We start from the raw sequence: 12,261 nt of genomic DNA on the forward strand, positions 1-12,261 counted from the left end.
CCTGGGTCCTTAGCCCAGACTGTTTGCTTGAAACCTTCCCCAAGCCCTGGGATTTTCTGGTTTGCCTTCATCAATGCCCATGCTGCGTTCAGCGCCTAGCAGGACGCTTATTAATGGAGCTGTGGATCCTGCTTGGTGAGCCGAGGTCAAGGCACGCTGTGAGCTCCAACCACCTGCGCAAACACAGCAGTGATCCAGTGGATACTTCTAGCGCGATGTCCTGATGGTGTCATTTACAACCCAATTTGTCTTCTTCCCCACCCTCCTCCCCTTCCTCTCCAAATAGGGTGAGTATATGTACCGAGGAGAGTGTGATGGAGCGACCTGGCTTGTAGGCAGGGTGGAATTTGAAACTTACTGAATTTAGAGAAACTTATTAGGGCATGGAGCCCAGAAACGATCATGTGCAACCCTGTGATTATGAAGCCACCGCACTTCTTAACTTTATTGATTTGGAGAGGTAAGTTTCCTTGACTTGATCAAGGCTGGGGAGCTACCCAGGATCGGGTTCGAACATGTATCTTCTCACCCCCAGTGAGAAGCTTTTTTCTCATTACAGGATACTGTATTCTATTAAAATCTAATTTTATTTTGTGACAGAAAGATTGGATTCACAAATAGGAAGACTGTAATGAAATGTATTCTGTTTTCAGTGAAGCTTGTGTCTATCTCCTGTATTAATTAATGAAGGAAGAAAACTGGAGTTTTCTTTTCCAATATTGGATCATTTTGATTTATAGAATTTTAGGACCGGAAGGTGCTTTAAACATAATCATCTAGTTCAGTGGGTTTCACACTATGCTCAGTGGGGTCACACACAGGTGGCTGAAGGGTCTTCTAAGGATGGGGGAGAGGTATATAGGATTCTTAGCTTTCTCCCTCAAGGCCACCGGAGCAAGCCTAGTCTTTGTCTGTTTTACATGTTGGGGTTTTAGGTTAGATTTTATCTCAAAAGCAGAATTCACTTCTAAAGAAAGTATGTAATATTTAAATCGAGTTCAAACCTCTCAAATTACAGATGAGAAAACCAAGGCCTTGAATCTTGAGCCCATGGAGTTGCAAAGCAAGAATGACCCCACTCTCAGGATGAGGGACATAAGATTCAAAGTTTAAGAGATTTGTAGAAAGGAATGGATTTCATCAAGTGGCAGAACCAGGCTGGAACTAGGTATATGGTATATATATTTTTATTCCTAGTCCATGACTTTTCCTATCATATCACATTGTTTAATAATACTGACATGTGGGTGACCTTATTGATTCATGATTTAAGAGGTCCCCCAAAGAATATGGGGCTGACATAGAGGAGTTTTAGGGAGCAGCAATCAGTCAGCATGGGCCTACTCCTGGACCATGGAAACAGGCACATCCCTCCTCCCTTCTTTTCCTCCTGAGTCTATTTCCTTATGCAAGTTCCCTGCTGCAGTGCCGTATCCCCAGTACCTAAACAAAGGCTTGGCGCTTAGTTCGAGTTCCATTAATGTTTGTCAAATCTTCTTGACATCTTCAAAACCTTTTCCTGATCAAGGACTTGAGAATATGATGGATTAAAAAAATCAAATACTGTATCAAATTTATATACACCTAATCATCAAATATAGTAGGTTTATTTCCACACACAGAAAAGTGCACAAGCCCTGTTCACTGAGTGAATCAACACACTCAGCTGGCAGCATTATAGAAGAAAATATGACTCAGAGTGGATCTCCTTCTCGGAGCCGCCCAGGAACTGCCCCACAGAGTCTGGGCATCAGGCAAAGTTCCTGGTGGCAGCTGGCCTGACGGGCCTCTGTTCCTGGCAGAGGGAAGTGCACCGTCCTGTCCATAACCTTCTAGGCAGGTGTTCAACTGCCCTCAGGGGTAGCCTGACCCTGAATGAGCTTAAATAGAAACCAATAAAACCTGGGATCAGAAAGTTCTTATACCTTACCCAAAGTGGTTAGCATTTGTAGTAGGTTATTAAAGAGTGCTCTTTGATATCTTTGCCTAGGTTACTTTAAGAATAGGAATGGCTAGATCCTGCTGGTTTCAAGATATTCTCCTCTCTATAATACCACCTCACAACAGTATCACAGTCTGTTGTCTTTCTTTCAAAGTGCCTTGAGGCAGGGCAAAGGATTAGATGCCCTTCTGAGGCCATCTACACCCTGGATTCATTTCAGAGAAAGAAAACACCAGGTGAACTCCCAAACAACAATAAAGTAAAAGATCTTCCAGGAGAACATTGCAAAGCAACAAGAGACACACACACAGAGAAAGAGATGCCCTATTAGAGAAATCAAGCGTGTGCCTGACCATGAAACCAGAAAAGCTAGAATCTGATGGAAACCATGCTTGTCTCTGTTGGTCCTGGGTTCGCCCATGCCCTGGAATAGACCTCTGACATTCTGTGTTGTGGTCTTCTCTGTATGCAGGGGTGGGCTGGTTTATGTCAGCATGGTGGGATTACCATAAAAGTCATTAGATGTACTTCTGGATGTGGCTTTTCCACTTACAGTAATTAAAACCGACTACTAAGCTGACTTTTTCTTTTGACCTAATTCGTGACTTTCCTCTGCTTCTGTCTCTTAAGGGGCTAAGTCTTCGGCTCCGTGAGGGCCTAAGGGCCGTGCCTGTCTTTTCTACCTGCTACAGGGTTGCCAGCATGGACAGGCCACGGCCAGGAACTTCATTATTCTTTTTGTCTTAATCTCCTTCTGTGGATCCAAGTGGCCGTTTCAGCCCCAAGGGTTTGGCAGGGCAACAAGTAGGTGCGGCGGGGAGAGGGCACCCGAACCCAGGCTCGGGGCGGGGCTCCTGCCGCCTGCATCCCACCCCGCCGCCGCCCACTGCCCCCTCCGGGGTCACTGCTTCGGGTCCAGAGAGGGGGAAAGTCCTATTTTAAAGCTCTCTGCTATTTTTCCGTCTTTCGCCCGCTCCTCCGCCGCCAGGGGCTCCCTGCACGAGAGGCGCACCCATTTAGGGAGCCTTTTCGCGTCCCGATCCGGCTCCGGAGCGCAAGGATGCCTCCACTCCCGCCCGGCCCCGGCCGCGGGCGCCGAGCACACGCACCACCTGACTCGCGCTCCCATTGGCTGCTGCCTGTTGCTAACCCACGTGATCGGCGCCGGCGCGCCCCGCCTTCGGCCCCGCCCCCGCCCCCGCCCCCGCGGGCTCCCGCGGCTCGGCTCCGCCGCGCGTTCCTGCGGGGGTGGCGTGGGCCGCGCCGGGCTCCGAGCTCTCGGCCGCCCGCCCCTGCAGACTGCAAGTCTCCGCGCGGCGCCCGGGCGGGCGGCCGGTGTCCACAAGGTGGCAGTGCCGCGCTGCTGGTGTCCTGGCCGGGGGTCCGCACGCGCCGCGCAGGCCGGCCGGAGTCCGCACTTCCCTCCTGCCAAAGTTTTAATGACATATAGACACACCCGGACCTGGGTCACCCCCAGGGCCGGCTGGCCGCGCCCCTCAGATCTGGGGGTTCCCCTGGGAGAGATGCATGCCCCGATGGCGTCTTTGTCCCAACTCAGGGAATCAGAACTTGGGATCTGTGAGTGCAGCAGGTATGTTGATGTTTTCAGCAGTTTTTTTTGGTTTTGTTTTGTTTTTTCCTTTCATTCCTTTGAGGGCCATTCTGAGAATCCATTCGGAAAGAGACAAACACTTGGACAATTACTGTCTGTCTTCTTGAGAATACCGCCTCTTTCCCCCTCCTCCCCCGAAGCAATCTGCAGCTTCCTTTCTTTTTTTTTTTTTTGGTAAAAGGTCTACACCACCACCATTTCGGAGGATCTCTCCACGCACCGGAGTCCTGGAATCCTAACCCGCTCAAGTGGAGAATATCCCGGGAACGTCCTGGTCCCGAGGCTTGTCCCGGGCTGCCCTTAATTCCAGACTCAGAGAGAGATAAGCTCCTCTGACCTCGTTTGACCCCGCTGCAGGCGCCGGGTGTCCTCATTCAGCGTGTGCGGGTTGGAGGGTCGACTTTTCTCCCTGCTCACTGGAATTTTATTTTTCCCCTTCCGTTCACTTTCCTCCTTGGCTTGTGGCTGTGCTCACGCCCCCTACCATAGTCTAACCCCGCCCTCCCCCCACCTGCACACACACCCACAAACACACACACATACACAAGCACATGCTTCCCACTCTTTTTTTTTTTTTTTATTCTGAGGGCTGTCTGGGAAAGAGAGAGGCCAGAGGAGGGGAAGGCAAGAAAGGGACTGGGTTGTACATTCCCACTTATGGAGAAAGGAGGGAGAAACACCCCCTTGGGCTCCCTAAGCTGTCCTCCAGGGAATTTCCCACAATGCTCCTAGTCTGCTCCAGCCTAGCAACGGTCCGCCTGTGACAGGACTACAGAGGGGGAACTCTTGTTCACAGATGTTGGGGTTTCTACCCATGCTCAAACATGGAACAGCATATGTGCCGACTAAATGCTGCCTGCGGTCTCCAGTGTGGTGCACGTCATCTCTTCCGGAGTGCTGGACAGACAAAGCCATCTCTCACCTCCAGGCTGTGTGACAGGAGGCTAAGGACTCAGGAAAGGCCACTAGGGAGCATTTTTTAGAAAAATGTTCACCTGTTATGCTTTCCCACTTCTCTTAAAATAGGGAGCACGGCTTCAGAGAACAACCTGGAGAGCTTCGCAGATGTCTCCTTGAGTCGGGGGCGGGGGGCCACAGGGCCCAAGGTGGCTTCAGAGTAGAGAGACTGTTTACAGTGGCGAGAGAAAGAGCTGGCAAGGCACACATACACTGGCCAGTCTTCCTGTTGGCAAAGTGGGCCTACCTCCCCAGGCAAGGGAGGGGCACAGTCAACAGTGGGAACAAGGATCTGTGGGGGAAGGGTGGCCCGCCAGCAGAACCCTTGGGAGGGGAACTCCAACCATCAGAAAAACCCATGGAAGGACCCCACCAGGGAAAGAGCCAACATCTGTACGTCTGCCTGAACTCCAGTTATCCCCAAGCCCTCCTTGAAGAACTTTGTTCTTTGGCCCCGAGAGACCTGAGCCACCAGCCAGTGATTGGAGGGTCTGGAGGAAGAGATAAACTCTGATTAAGTCGTTTTCCCAAGCATAAATCCCCAGCTTCCTATTGGTAGAAGGAGAAAAAGTGCTGATTTAAATGAAAGAGACAGGTTTTTAATTTTGATTGGGCTAAAATTTTTAATATTGGGGACTGATAATACTGATGTCAGAAAACATTTACATCATCTTTAGTGTTTTACCTGTATTCACTCATTTAATCCTCAACAACAGCCTTGAGAGATAGTCTTACTGTCCCTGTTTCATAGAAGAGGAGCCTGAGGTCTGGAGAAGTTAAGGAAATGGTGCAAGGTCCACAGTTAGTAAACGGCAGAACCAGGATTTGAATCCGGACTTCAGAGTCTAGGTGTAGAACCCAAGTGCCTCCCCATCTCTGAATCTTTATTCCTATTCTTGACCAAACCTCACTCGACTTCAAGGCTCAGCTCTGCCTGTTCTGGTCTAAGAACCCTCCTTGGTTGGGCCAGCTGAAAGGGCCTCTCTGCTCTCAGGAGCCTGGTCATGGCTGTGGCGATGCCAGTGCCCTAAGAAAAGATGGGGCATCGTCTGAGGAATCGCCTTCAGAACCCGAGGCACATCTGTTCAGACCTCGATGCTGACAGCTGTTTTTGAAGGTGAATATGATGCTTGGAACCATCCAGAAGTCACCTGGAGTCCAGTGGAAAAGCCAGCCATCAAGGTAAGAGAAACCATTTTTGCTAAAGGGAAATAGGATACACTCCGGACTTCAGTGTCTGGATCAGTCTGGTTTGCTTCTGTGACTTGAATACTGGGTCTAACCGTAATTCCAGAAGAGAAAATTCTCCAAAGAGGTGAGACCTGGCAGCCTTACTGAAGAGCATATACTCTGAGGAGTATGGGCAGAGTACAACTCATTGGGAAGTACAGGTTGTTTTTCTAAGTGTATATATATATATATATATATATATTCTAATCATGCTCATCACCTTATCCCCAACTTTCATTTATATTCTCTCTGTACAACTGGATTATGAAATGTGAGGACAGAGACTGCATCTTTTACTTCTTTCTGTTCCCTGTCACACCAAGTGTGTAAGGTGCAAAATGAGTATGTTAGGCTCATAAGGAGCCTTGTATGTTGGGGAAATTTTCTTTCTTAAAAAAAGTTTTAATTCATTTCTTTTTGGCTGTGTTGGGTCTTGGTTGCTGCAGGTGGGCTTTTCTCTGGTTGGGCGAGCAGGGGCTGCCCTCTAGTCGTGCTGTGGAGGCTTCTCATCGCAGCGGCTTCTCTTGCTGCAGAGCACAGGCCCCAGGGCGCACAGGCTTCAGTGCTTGTGGCTCCCGGGCTCTCGAGCACAGGCTCAATATTTGTGGTGCACAGGCTTAGTTGCCTCACAGCATTGGGGATCTTCCCAGATCAGGAAGATCAATGCAGGAAATCCATGTTTCCTGCATTGGCGGCGGATTCTTTGTCACCGAACCACCAGGGAGGCCCTGGGAAATTTTCTATTTGAGTAGAATTAAAAAGGGTGTCCCAGTTGCAGATGAGCTGGTGTGCAAGGTTGCAGGAAATGGACACAATAGAAAAGTTTGAGACTTACTTGGCCTCCTTGAGCAGAGTATCTCTTGGGGGCAGAGTTTATTTAGTAGAACCACAGGAGATATAAGTATCTATATATATATAGATATAACTATATCTCTAGATATAACTAGAGAGGAATGTCTAATGGGCATATAGGTCTTTATCTTCTAGGCCAGTGTTTTTTTAGTTAGAAAGGGTAGGGGAGCCAGAACCAGGAAACTCCCTGCTCACCACCACACCTTGTGTTTGACCATGGACTTGCAACCTTATGGTCAGCTGTGACCTGACAGCATATTGTAGCCCACTGTCCTGTCTCAGTAGTGCTTTGAGAAATTGTAAGGAACTAAACAGTTAGTCAAAGCTATGGTTTTCCCAGTGGTCATGTATGGATGTGGGAGTTGGACTATAAAGAAAGCTGAGTGCCAAAGAATTGATGCTTTTGAACTGTGGTGTTGGAGAGGACTCTTGAGATTCCCTTGGACTGCAAGGAGGTCCAACCAGTCCATCCTAAAGAAAGTCAGTCCTGAATATTCATTGGAAGGACTGATGTTGAAGCTGAAACTCCAATACTTTGGCCACCTGATGCGAAGAACCGACTTATTAGAAAGACCCTGCTGCTAGGAAAGATTGAAGGCAAGAGGAGAAGGGAACGACAGAGGATGAGATGGTTGGATGGCATCACCGATTCAATGGATATGAGTTTGAATAAGCTCCAGGAGTTGGTGACGGACAGGGAAGTCTGGAGTGCTGCAGTCTATTGGATTGCAAAGGGGATACAACTGAGCGACTGAATTGAACTGAACTGAACTGAACTAAACGAGAAGAAATTCCCTGAGTTGTTGGTATCATTCCCCCTTGCATAAAACTGAGCCACTGTGCAGAAAGCCAGTTTTCTTCAGCATGGAGGTCATTGGCATGTATGACTCTTGGCACGTTGCTATCGTCCTTATTGTCCTGAGCCATTTGTCTGTGAGGAATGGACATTTGAAGTCGCTGAGGAAAGATCAGAAGTTACCTCGTGGTAACCTCTGATTTATTTTAGAGGTTTCCGCTGTAGGTATTACTGTGAGGGTTTTTAATGGAAAAGAATAATCAAGACCAGTCTGCTCAAAGAGCTTATGGAAAATATATGAAATTTAGAGTGTAAAAAGCAGATTTAATTGTTAAACCTATTTTTAAAAAGCCAGCAAAGGAAAGCAAGAAAAATGACCCCAATGGCTCATTATGTAACATCCAGATGTTTGGCTTGGAACAGGCCAGATGAGGAGGTGATTTTTTCTCTCTTCATCTGCTTGCTTTGGCCTCACTGGAGAGGCAATGAGAGACGTTGTATAAGAAGCTTGCTTGAGTGGACTTGTCCCCACTCTCCACTTGCCCTTCGAGAGACCCATGAGCCTTCAGCTGCGTTTTTAAGCTCTGACGTGGCACATTCTTAATGAACACATTCCTTAGACCCAGCGTGGGCTTGAGACGCTTCTGGAAATCATCTCATGATGACTCCAGGTGGACCAGGCAGCGAGTGGAAAATATTTTTCCTTCTCATTCAGGTGTTGTGGACTCAAGGAGACCTGAGGCTGTTTGATCTTAAACATGTGGCTCTAACAAAATATTTAAATGTGCCCGTGGGCTTGGAAAAAGCGAGTGCTGCTGCTCAGCACGATAGAGAGATGTCCATGTTCCGCTGGCTTTGTTTGTCAGCATGGATGTTCGCTCCTGCCGGAAATGCCAGCGAAGGGCAACAAGCACCGTTCTGCTAGAATGAGAAAAGCAGGACCTGATTAGCAGACAGGTTTGTTGAAAAAGCATTTCTGCTGCACACTAATCTCTACATATCCTGTCGGGAAATCCTCTCAATCCCATACCTGATAAATAAATCTGGCAAGTGAGTAAACACTCTGGAAGTCTCTTACTGATAGATAATTCCACCTGTGATGTGGGTTCCGCCAGCCTCTGAGCCGGGGCAGCGTTGTGTACCTTTCAGGCTGACCTGGAACAAAGCTTGTCCAGGAAAAGATGTCTGTGTGTCTTCCCTGCCCAGCACTGAGCCCTTGGCTTCAGCCTTTCACAGGAACCAAGAGGGTGTTTGGGGCTCACGTTGATGTCCTGGATTATAGATGCTATTATCTGGTGCTTTTGTTGAACTTGAGTGCTCCGCCAGGCGTCGTGTAATTCTCCAGATCAGAAATACCATGCTCTGTGTTCTTCTGGTTTTCCACTCAGGGCCAGGGTAGGGGGTCCTGAAGCTGTTACAAAACTCCTTTTCAAAAGTTAACATTCAGTCTGCACAAACACTCTCCCTTCTTGAAAGCCCACACGGTCTCCCCACCCTCCTACAGGGGTCTTGGAATGCTGTTCCACAGCAGTGGTCCATGATGACGTGATGTGATTTTCCTGAAGGTTCTTGAGGGCACAGGCCATGTCTTTTCATCAGTGAAGATCGGTGCCTGGTATGCTCATTATTAATTAGTTATTAGTAATTAATTAATGCTGAATGAGTGAACGGTAGTCCTTGGTTAAGTTTGAGGGTGCGTGTGTGTGAGACATTGCCAGAGAATGACACTTAGGTCTTATTAAGTTAGTGGATGTGTGCTTAGTCACCCAGTTGTGTCTGACTCTTTGGTACCCCATGGACTGCAGCATTCTAGGTGCCCCTGTCCTCTGCTATCTCCTGGAGTTTGCTCCAATTTATCTCCAGTGAGTCGGTGATGCTATCTAACCATCTCATCCTCTGCTGTCCCCTTCTCCTGCCCTCAATCTTTCCCAGCATCAGGGTCTTTTCCAGTGAGTCAGCTCTTTGCATCAGGTGGCCAAAGTATTGGAGCTTCACCTTCAGCAACAGTCCTTTCAGTGAATATTCTGGGTTGATATCCTTTAGGATTAGCTGGTTTGAGCTCTTTGCATTCAGTTCAGTTCAGTTCAGTTCAGTTCAATCTCTCAGTTGTATCTGACTCTTTCTGACCCCAAGGACTGCAGCACACCAGGCTTCCCTGTCCATCACCAACTCCCAGAGTTTACTCAAACTCATGTCCATCGAGTTGGTGATGCCATCCAACCATCTCATCCTCTGTTGTCCCCTTCTCTTCCTGCCTTCAATCTTTCCCAGCATCAGGGTCTGTTCAAATGAGTCAGCTCTTCCCATCAGGTGGCCAAAGTATTAGAGTTTCAGCTTCAACATCAGTCCTTCCAATGAATATTCAGGACTGATTTCCTTTAGAATGGATTGGTTGGATCTCCTTGCAGTCCAAGGGGCTCTCAAGAGTCTTCTCCAACACCACAGTTGAAAAGCATCAATTCTTTGATGCTCAGTTTTCTTTATAGTCCAACTCTCACATCCATACATGACTACTAGAAAAACCATAGCCTCAACTAGACAGACCTTTGTTGGCAAAGTAATGTCTCTGTTTTTGAATATGCTGTCTAAGTTGATCGTAACTTTTCTTCCAAGGAGTAAGCGTCTTTTAATTTCATGGCTGCAGTCACCATCTGCCCTGATTTTGGAGCCCCAAAAAATAAAGTCTGACACTGTTTCCACTGTTTCCCCATCTATTTCCTATGAAGTGATGGGACCAGATGCCACGATCTTAGTTTTCTGAATGTTGAGCTTTAAGCCAATTTTTTCACTCTCCTCTTTCACTTTCATCAGTAGGTTCTTTAGTTCTTCACTTTCTGCCATAAGGGTGGTGTTATCTGCATATCTGAAGTTATTGATATTTTTCCTGGCAATCTTGATTCCAGCTTGTGCCCAGCATTTCTCATGATGTACTCTGCATATAAGTTAAATAAGCAGGGTGACAAGATACAGCCTTGACGTACTCCTTTTCCTATTTGGAACCAGAGTGTTGTTCCATGTCCAGTTTTAACTGTTGCTTCCTGACCTGCATACCGGTTTCTCAAGAGCCAGGTCAGGTGGTCTGGTATTCCCATCTCTTTCAGAATTTTCCACAGTTTATTGTGATCCACACAGTCAAAAGCTTTAGCATAGTCAATAAAGCAGAAATAGATGTTTTTCTGGAACTCTCTTGCTTTTTCTATGATCCAGCGGATGTTTGCAATTTGATCTGTGGTTCCTCTGCCTTTTCTAAAACCAGCTTAAACATCTGGAAGCTCTTGGTTCACATATTGTTGAAGCCTGGCTTGGAGAATTTTGAGCATTACTTTACTAGCATGTGAGATGAGTGCAATTGTGCGGTAGTTTGAGCATTCTTTGGCATTGCCTTTCTTTGGGCCATCCAAGGGACTCTCAAAAATCTTCTCCAGCACCACAGTTTTAAAGCATGAGTTCTTCTGCACTCAGCCCTCTTTATGGACCAACTATCACATCTGTACATGACTACTGGAAAAACCATAGCTTTGTCGGCAAAGTGATGTCTCTGCTTTTTAATGCGCTCTCTAGGTTTGTCATAGCTTTCCTTCCAAGGAGCAACAGTCTTTCAGTTTCATGGCTGCAGTTGCCATCTACAATGATTTTGGTGCCCAAGAAAAAAAATCTGTCCACGGAGAACCCCATGGACAGTATTCAGTACATTAGAAAGTCTGTAAATCCAGCCAATACTGAAGAGGAAGAGAAGCAGCCTTTACTTCTTGGAGGGGAACTTTCTAAACATATTTTAAATCCATCGCAGAGCTGTTGCTTTAATTCAACAGGTATACTTTGAGCACTAGCTGGCTTTTCCATGTGTGCATGTGAAATATGTAAATCCTGCTTGCTCTGCACCCTGGAAGAAGTCCTCATTGAGTTGCCCAATGTGAGAAACAGGTTGTCTGAAAAGCAGGACCTGGGGTTCTGAATGCTTGACCTCGTACCTTCACTTTGAAACCACTTGTTTTCTCTGTCTGCAGCATGGTAAGGCTTCTCACAGAAATCCATTTGCAGCCTCTTAAACAAGAATAACAGTAGCACTCACTATGAGCCATGCCAAGAGTTCCACAAATAATGTCTCAACAGATTCTCACAGCCACCCTGTGATCTCAGTGTTCTCATCATCATGTCTGTTTGACTGATGGGGACGCAGAGGGCTGACGTGGTTTGCCTGAAGTCACCTAGTCAGTAAATGGTAACACTGGGATTTGAACCCAGGCAGTCTGGCTCCCGAGTCTGGGCTCTTTCTTTCCTACTCTGTTAGAGGGTCATCTCTTTCCACGCGGTGGGCTTCTCTCTCCACCCAAGACCCCTACAGTTAAGTTTGTATGTATACTGTACAGCTTCTACTTTATATGAGACCATTTCAAAAGCATTCTGCCAAGTAGGAAGGGATTGAGTATTTATCACCACCACAGAGCCCCCATTGAGACCTCCCTGCCAGCATACCAGGCGGCTCAGTGATAAAGAATCCACCTGCCAATGCAGGAGATGCAGGAGACGCAGATTCGATCCCTGGGTTGGGAAGATACCCTGGAGTAGGAAATGGCAACCCACTCCAATATTCTTTCCTGGAAAATTCCATGGACAGAGGAGACTGGTGGGCTACTGTCCATGGGATTGCAGAGAGTTGGACATGACTGAGCGTGCATGCACTGCCATACCTCATTCTTGGTCTGGGAACTCATCCCTTTTTCTTCCCCTTCAGGTCTGGGAGTAATAATAGCTCCTCCGCTACGGTAGGCAGAATAATGGCCCTCCCTTCTCCCAGAGATGCCTGTCCTAATGCCTGGGGCCTGTGAATATGACAGAAGGGGCTTTGCGGATGTAATTAAGGATTTGAAA

At 47.4% G+C, this 12,261-nt stretch overlaps 1 protein-coding gene across 1 annotated transcript; it reads left to right on the top strand.

Annotated features, from left to right (window-relative positions):
- The first annotated feature begins 383 nt into the window (after positions 1-383).
- LOC123327558 lies at positions 384-3,982 on the top strand. The gene is made up of 3 exons (XM_044924818.1): positions 384-460; positions 2,931-3,533; positions 3,736-3,982. Exons 1-3 carry the CDS (start codon positions 384-386, stop codon positions 3,791-3,793), a joined length of 738 nt encoding a protein of 245 aa, XP_044780753.1. The 3' UTR covers positions 3,794-3,982.
- The last annotated feature ends 8,279 nt before the right edge of the window (positions 3,983-12,261 follow it).

The sequence above is a fragment of the Bubalus bubalis genome, chromosome 2, assembly GCF_019923935.1.
Source record: "Bubalus bubalis isolate 160015118507 breed Murrah chromosome 2, NDDB_SH_1, whole genome shotgun sequence".
NCBI classification, from domain to species: domain Eukaryota; kingdom Metazoa; phylum Chordata; class Mammalia; order Artiodactyla; family Bovidae; genus Bubalus; species Bubalus bubalis.

What these genes read in the sequence shown, in the direction of transcription:
- LOC123327558 (XM_044924818.1), top strand. Translation starts at nt 384, where the DNA reads ATGGAGCCCAGAAACGATCATGTGCAACCCTGTGATTATGAAGCCACC. An exon ending in AACTTTATTGATTTGGAGAG is followed by an intron (nt 461 to 2,930) that starts GTAAGTTTCCTT and finishes CTCCGCCGCCAG; the next exon opens with GGGCTCCCTGCACGAGAGGC. An exon ending in GGGATCTGTGAGTGCAGCAG is followed by an intron (nt 3,534 to 3,735) that starts GTATGTTGATGT and finishes TTTTGGTAAAAG; the next exon opens with GTCTACACCACCACCATTTC.